This window comes from Cantharellus anzutake, assembly GCF_015039405.1.
Source record: "Cantharellus anzutake strain C23 chromosome Unknown EI90scaffold_606, whole genome shotgun sequence".
NCBI classification, from domain to species: Eukaryota; Fungi; Basidiomycota; class Agaricomycetes; order Cantharellales; family Hydnaceae; genus Cantharellus; species Cantharellus anzutake.
Window position 1 is genome coordinate 6,116 of NW_024067556.1, and position 7,675 is coordinate 13,790.

The window sequence follows — 7,675 nt, forward strand, 5'->3', positions numbered from 1 at the left end:
AAAACCTAGTCGTAGACAAAGCTGAGGTTCCAACCCTCAGCGGCACATAGAGCTATATACACAAGTGACATCAATCAATCAGAAGAGATAGGATCAAAGGAACTAAACAATGATCCGATAGAAAACAAAGTGAATAGAGGTGAGGGAACACTCGGATCAGGGGGCAGAGTCGGATCAGGAGAAGGTGAGGGATTTACGATATATGAGGGCTGATGCGGCTACATGCGGTGATATAGTCTTATGCGATATTGATAGGGTAACAGAGAACTGCTTACGCTATGTCCCCTGACAGAGCTGTGCTAGTCGAGTACCTTGGCTTCCAAGCTTTGGTTGTGTCACTTGTGTGGCAATCATGAACCATAGCTTAAGGCAGTCTCAAAATGTTTGATCAAAGTACCCAGATGTGTCCCACCTCTCAGAGAGCTAAACAGTTGAGTGAGAGGGGAAATTACACCAATGGAAGCTGCAGGCGCTTGAGACGTGTTATTTTGGCATATTTGGTTCTGTTTGAGATGAGAATGAATTCAACTTGGAACAAACACGATCTGCCCAGGTGACCAGCCTCTTGCGCTCCACCATCGCACCATTTCTCATGCCATTCTGTAACTCAAAAACGCACGATTTCTTCCCTCAGATGTGAAAAAGAACAGCTCGAGAAGGTGCTAGAAGGCAAGTCTCCCTCTATTTTCACATTCAAATGCATTGATCTACGATCGTGTCCTCCAGGCCTCCAGAAGGATGCTGACATGTGTAAGTGCAGTAGCCTCTCTGTGTTGGCTACTCTGATATATTTTGTTGCACTCAGTGCATCAAAACCATGTCCAAGAGCAAATTCCATGGCTGTGGGGTCATGCAGATCGTCTCAATTGTGGCTTCTGTCTGATGGAGGAACTGAGCATTATGAAAAAAGATATGAACACTGTACGAGTGAGTACTGAGGCCTTCTAATTCATGTGATATTGCAGTGTGACAACCAAATATCAGGAATCCATTCGATCTGCCCTACGCGCAAATATTAGGGGGCCATACCTTCAAGGCACGATAAGATACAATGCCATTGACATTGAAATGCTCAAAATAATTCAAGATGAAGTGAGCCTATTTAATCCACTTTCCTCATCATTATAGCACACTGATTATTTGCATCATGCAGATCCTTATCGAGCATGCCTGGATCAAACAGAATTATGAAGAAAGCTGGCCTATTCCAGCACTAATCAAGACAGCGATAGAGAATGTAAAACAGTTCTTCGACAAAAGGCCAAACAAAAAGGTGATCAATACACTTGCTGGACCAATGCTAAACAACTATTCCGCTGTCCCATGCAGGTGAAAATGTTAAACGGATCCCAGGACTACAGCGCATAGCTCATCGTGTCTCCCAGAATAATACTGCCATAGATAATGTCGCCATTGAGAGTGACACTGAACTGGGCAACTGCAGAAATGACCCCACCAAATCAGATGAAGAATCGGATGACAGCTGCACTAAATTTGATGGGGGCCACACTGAATCAGATGATTACCATGCTAAGGATGTGGGAAACCAACCGATTACTGGAAAAGTGCGAGGGAAAGGTGAGTATCACCAACATTTCCTCTCTATCTGGCATTCATGCAGCAAACCAAATAGGGATGACAAGGATAGGGTCATCCGCAACCGGTCTGATGAGACATTGCACCCAAGACAACCATCAGGCCAAGAGTATTTCCTTGATCAATCAATGCACTCACAATGTCCATGCTAACACCTTTGTTCAGAATGCAAAATTCCATCAAGAATCCGCTTGCATCTCCCTTCAAAGAACAAATACATTGATGATGCTCTCACGGATGAAGGTGAGTGAAGTTGACTTGTTCTCAATTTGTTGCAATTTCTAACATCTTGTAGACATCGATCCTCTTTGTCATATCCATCCACAGCCATCGTCCTTCACTACCTCTGGTCCCTCTGGACTACCTCTGCTCCTTCTTCACTAACCTCGGAGCTCCTGTATTCCACAATCACCTCCACTTCCCTCGATGGTCACCACCCCCTCTTTTCAGTATATTACCTATGCCTCCCTAAGTACAGAGCCCTGAAGGCTTCTGGACAGCTCCAACATCCGCTAGCACACTCCTGCCTCTGCTGGGCAATTCACTCACTTGCCCTGCAAGCCCACCTTTGGGCCTATCCCTCCTTTCCATTTATGGGTTATTGCCTACCATTCCGCTAACCCCGTAACCCAACTTGTTGGTAATATTCAATCAGCTAATCAACTCTGTTAGCTCTGCTCTGCTCGGCCCCACCATTTATGGGCCCACCCTCGCTGTAACTATATATACTCAACTTGTACATAGGTTACACCTCAGTAATAAAATCGACTGGAGTTGACCCCCTTTTAGTTCTCGTTGCCAGTAAGTAAATTAGGGCACAGACGTGTAACTTGGCACAGCGCTCCTGGCTTGAGTCGCTGAGGCCAAAGCCCTCTGCCATGGAGGCAATCCTTTGTCTCGATCCGGTCTCTGACACTCTTCCTAAGTGCAAGTAATGCTTGTTTGTGTTTGATGACTAACTCAGACTCTTTTGGGATGGATAGGCCATCGTCGCATAAGCCATCACAGCAACAACATTGATGACAACAACAGCGAGGACAGCAATGGCAGCAACAATGACGATAATGGTCAACAAAGTACACATAGTGGAGATGAGACTGAGGACATGCCTACATCTATCGCACTTCAAGCCAAAAGTAAGTCATTGGTCTTCTTTCCATCTGCAGTTTGCCAACTCTCATTGTAGTGCAGCGACCAAAATGCAAGTGTCAGGGACAGCTCCGAAAGTGGCAAAGTCCTGGCATGAGGGACCTGATGGGACAGATGTCAGCTGTGTGTAGTGGCAATCCCATCACAGGGGAGTGTCCCTGACCACTTAGCCTGAAGTGTTGTCCTCATGACGCACCACACCCACCTGCGCAGGGGTGGCTGCTTGTGATCCGATGTACCCAGCACTTGGGCTGCCTTGCCATGCTTAATATGCTTTCAGCTCTTATCCGTTATGTCGCTGAGGTGAACCCCCCCTTGCCCTGCTGCTCACCTGACCGTCATCGTCGCCGCATCCATGACTGGTGGCTGCCATGCATGCTCTGCCATCAATACATGCTAGCTGACTTCGCTGACCAATGCGATGTGTCTGGTGCCTGATCATCCGTGCAATGATGTGTTGCTGATGTGGCATTGCCGTCGACGTTGTTGTTGGGATGCTTGAACTATTTCCATTGACATTCGACCTAGTACTGCATGTGTACTATGCTCCTTGCCAACCATGTCCCATCCCTGTTGCCGCAACTGCCTGTGCGCTGTCGCTTGCGCTCCTGAAGCTGTCCTGCTCTTTCTGCACACCCTGCCACGCACCGCTACCGAATGGCGCTTTTCCCTAATAAGAGAACTTGTAGAGGTTGATCACAGGATTGTAACGAGCCCTATAACGCCGGGATTGGTGAAGAAGTCAGGGAGATCGTCGTCGAGAATGTGTATTTTTGATGATCAGAAGTAAACCTCGACGTGAGCGCTGTCTAGGAATCGCAGAGACACGATTTTGCGCTTGTCCGATAGAGGAAGATTAGGGCTATCTACGTACTGAGTGTAGAGGCGAACGGCTGACTACTTCAGGAGTTATGAGCGAAGCAAACAAAGGACCCCCCGTTGCGACATTCAGAACTGAACCACCCCCATAGATGGCGTCCGGAGTGCCTCCTGATGCGAGCATTCTCACCCACCATACCTTCCTGATAAGGCAACCGCTGCCTACCCCATCTGCGCGCTGTTGTTAAGCACTGCCCCCGATGCTGCGGATGCGCGCTGTTTGGGGGTTCAGTAAAAACCCACGGATGAGACATTTCCGTGTTCTGTTTCTTGTGCTTAGTCACACTTGCTGTTTGCTTAGCAGTTGGGGTGCTTGAGGTTAGCGATAACTTCAGCATGCTGACCGCGCGCTACTGCCACTGCCTGTATGGGGTTGACTGTGGCACCGATCCCCATGTTCTCTGTGTGCTATTGACAAACACTGCCATTGCTGACGTACCGGTACTCCATCTGCTCCATCACTGCGGAAGCTGAGCACTTAGGACCAACAAGCGCTTTGAGCAAGGGAGGGAGATTATGAGCTGATCGAGTGCTCAAAGTGCAGCCATTGTTGCTGCCACCACTGTTGTTCCCCGTTCCCCACATTACTGCTGCCATTCCCAGTGTTGCTGCCCACCCCCCTCCGTGCGCTGTGTATCCACGCTGACGCCGCCTGCGACCATTTGACACATGCTGCTTGCACTGTTGCTGCACTGATATGCCCCATGTCTGTGAATTGTGCGCGACCAACGTATCATGCCTACATTGCTGTGAGTGCGTACAGTTGCTGTTGAAGCTTTGCAAAACCCCGCACATCCCCATCGTCACGCACGCTGTAGGAATATAAAAGTTACAACACTAAAACAACCAGAAACCATCACAGAAAATTGGATAAAAATCATACAACCTCCACGGACCAGAAATAAAAATAGGAATAAAATCATAACTCAACACAATGAATTGAAATAAGATATCGGAAAAATAATGAAGAACAGAGTCGATGGATTGAGTATCTGTGCGAACTTTCAAGTCTAGGGATTAAAAGATGGTTCAGAAAATGAAGAAAAACAGCAAATAAACTCACATGAAAACAAAAACAAGGTTTCCTGTATCAAATAAAATATTAGAAATTCGTGGTAACGTGGGAAAATAGTTTTACGAACGTACGAAACGAATGAGAAAGAGAAATCGGAAGGAAATCAAGGCATTCATATAATGAAAAATGGTCGGGTACGAGGAAAGGATGAAAGAATTGGAAATATTTATACGAGGAAAATAGGGAAAAATATGAATATTTGTCGGTCTTAAAGAGTTGAAGTATAGGTCTGTGGACGAAAAAATTTCATGTTAAAATCTGAAGAATTGAGGGAGAAATGGATTTAACAAGATTAAAACACACTTGCAGAGAAGACTGGCTCAAACATCCTGAGTTTGTGGTGAAAACGGATGAGCTAGAAATGCGAAACTAAAGAGTTTGAGTCCAGAAACAAGGCATAATTTATCCAGAATTAATCGTAGGAAAATGGATGAGCTAATGCCAAAGCAATCTGGAGAACCTCAAAATTAAATCTTGAAAAATTCATATCTTCATAAATAATCCTCGTAGTTTACTGTTGTTTATACCGACGGAAAGCTACACTCTTAAGCTAACAAATAACCCCATGACATGTGACCTAGAATAAAGTGAGTAAACAAGGGTAAACAAGGTCATGATGGGTGTTAGGCAATGCAATTGGCTAATTCCCACACCAAAACTTCCAGAAAGTTCTAGAAGCAGAATGGGATGCTGATCGCTTACATAAGAAGATTGCTAAGCTCAATATAAGATTACTCAGCAATGTAAATAGTAAAGTGACATGTGAAAACAGAGCCCTTAGGAAAGGTATAAAAGACCGCATTTTCTGGTCCGACCCCTCTTCCTTCTTTACTCCTCTCCCCTACGTGCTCTGGCTCATAGGTCATAAGGCGTCCTAATAAAAATTAAGTTTTATTAGTATAAGTGTGCAGTTCAGATCACATCTGAGTAAAAGTGATCAACCCTCAGTAAAAAGTTAAGAAGAAGTTAAGAAATAGTGACGTTGAGTCAAGTCGGTTGGAGTCGCTCCGAGTTAAAAGTGACAAGACAGAGGTGAAACGACTGAAAATAGTAGGTCTATAGCGCGATTTTCGTGTGGAACAATCAGGTAGACAAGTGAATTGAACCCTGAGAATTTCATACACACACAAACAATTAGTAACACATACAAATATCAATACACAAAGCAACCAAAACGCTACAGTGGTTGAGTTAAAGTACCAATACTAACATATAAGTATCAGAAGAAAGAACAGCCTTTTATAGGATTTCTGTTCTCCTCCTTCAACGCTGCACCGGCGCTGTCGGTCATCACCCTGCTCGTATCTGTGTCGTACTTGCTGTATGATCGCCCTGTGTTTGAAGAGGCCCATTGACGATAAGCACCGCTGTGCTGTTGTCATCTAGTCATCTAGACCTGTTTATGCGCTGTAATAGCGCTGTCGTCCATCCATCTGTCTGTCTGTACGCTGTGCACTGTCACTGTGAGCCGTACTCGCTGTACACTATAGGCATGGGCATGGGAAGTATTGTTGTGTTGCTCAAAGCGCTGCCTGTGCCATTCTCTGCAGTCCCCCCTGCCGTTGCCACTGTCCACTTTCCACTGTCCGCTGTCTGTGTGTCAGCACTGTCACTGCCGGTTGTTCCACCGTCTTTTGCCATTCCCCCCTCGCTGTCGAGTCGCTGTACCCACGTCGCCTGTGCCTGTTGACACCACAGTGGAGAAAGTGAGATGTATGGATGTCAGGTTGAGGGGAAGGGTTGATGTAGCAACCCGACGTTACTGAAGTAGGAAAGGCCAGAATGTCGTGTTGAGGGAAGAGTTGGTAGGAACCTGACGTTGCTGAAGGGAAAGTCGAAATGCGCTGCAGATGATGTGCTGACGTATTATGCCACCCCGCTTATGCCGATCGGAGTGTCCTGTAACCTGGCCGATGATTGGACTGTTCCGTGCGGGCTTGTGATCAAATGTTGGGCGCTTGAGGATAAAGCTCTGTAACTACCCTGTGCCCTGCCGTTGGGCTTGCGATTTTAGCTGCCGATGTCAACACCACCTTGCTAGTTGTGTTTGCTAGCTGCTTCTCGTGCGCTGCCAGTGTTGACATCACCCTGCCTTGCCAGTTGCGTGACTTGAGTGTAATCTTTGAAAATTACCCTGTAGGCTGCCGATGCTAGCTGCATTTGCTGGCTGTCTGTCTGTGTTTTGACACCGCTTGTTCTTCCAATCGAGACATGATGTCTTGTCTGCCGCTACCCATTTTTCTGCCCATCCCTGCTCATCACTGTCCATGCCGATATCACCATTCCCCCACTGAACACGCCTGCTACCACTTCCTGATCTATGCACCCATTGCCACTGCTGCTGCATGCGACTTTGATACGTCCTGCCAACAGAACTGGAGGAATGTATGGTCATCGGAATGAGTGTTGAAGTGGCATGCCGATGCCCTTGTTGTTATGATTATTGTTCCCTTTTATGGGAAGTTTCATTGTCCTAATGCTTTAACCTTTGTTCATTTGCGCCACACAGAGATGCATATAAGTACGATGTGTAGAGCTGAGAGCGATATCTAATGACATTGTGATATCACACTCAGGTCGGGCTGCAATGCCGCAATTATAACACGTCTTACCCTTGGGATACGGCAGCTGTTGCGACATGGAATCCAGCGTCATCGACGTCGACTTCTATCTCGCCTCTCACAGCGCCCACATTGCCCTCAGCATCGTTCAATCCGCTGTATCAGGCATCGTCTCCATTTAACCTACCACCGTTCTTGGGCGCAGGGACGTCAACTTTCAACTAAGTGGGCAACTCCGATTCCAGCTTCCCTCGACCATACTGACAAACTTTCTGATGCCATGCAGAACTAGAAATGGCTGCTGCGCAGCCTTGACCTTCCTTGTGACTAGGCTTTTTGAATCTGGTTGCAGCTTTTCGTTTGGGTTGAATGACTCAGACGCTACTTGGCCAAAATATCTCCACAACATAAATTA

The 7,675-nt window shown here is 46.5% G+C and overlaps 3 protein-coding genes across 3 annotated transcripts; 1 reads left to right on the forward strand and 2 right to left on the reverse strand.

Moving 5' to 3' along the window:
• Positions 1–380: 380 nt before the first annotated feature.
• Positions 381–2,782, forward strand: EI90DRAFT_3027012 (uncharacterized protein; the record flags this gene model as incomplete). Its single annotated transcript, XM_039057955.1, has 9 exons — positions 381–553; positions 635–750; positions 806–927; positions 985–1,092; positions 1,154–1,329; positions 1,445–1,578; positions 1,762–1,839; positions 2,580–2,732; positions 2,763–2,782. 9 exons carry the CDS (start codon positions 381–383, stop codon positions 2,780–2,782), a joined length of 1,080 nt encoding a protein of 359 aa, XP_038907283.1.
• A 1,139-nt stretch (positions 2,783–3,921) lies between these two features.
• EI90DRAFT_3027013 (uncharacterized protein) lies at positions 3,922–4,815 on the reverse strand (the record flags this gene model as incomplete). Its single annotated transcript, XM_039057956.1, has 5 exons — positions 3,922–4,032; positions 4,060–4,363; positions 4,386–4,436; positions 4,688–4,709; positions 4,767–4,815. The coding sequence occupies 5 exons, from the start codon at positions 4,813–4,815 to the stop codon at positions 3,922–3,924; spliced, it is 537 nt and encodes a 178-aa protein (XP_038907284.1).
• A 1,342-nt stretch (positions 4,816–6,157) lies between these two features.
• Positions 6,158–7,094, reverse strand: EI90DRAFT_3027014 (uncharacterized protein; the record flags this gene model as incomplete). Its single annotated transcript, XM_039057957.1, has 3 exons — positions 6,158–6,382; positions 6,682–6,791; positions 6,833–7,094. The coding sequence occupies 3 exons, from the start codon at positions 7,092–7,094 to the stop codon at positions 6,158–6,160; spliced, it is 597 nt and encodes a 198-aa protein (XP_038907285.1).
• Positions 7,095–7,675: the final 581 nt, after the last annotated feature.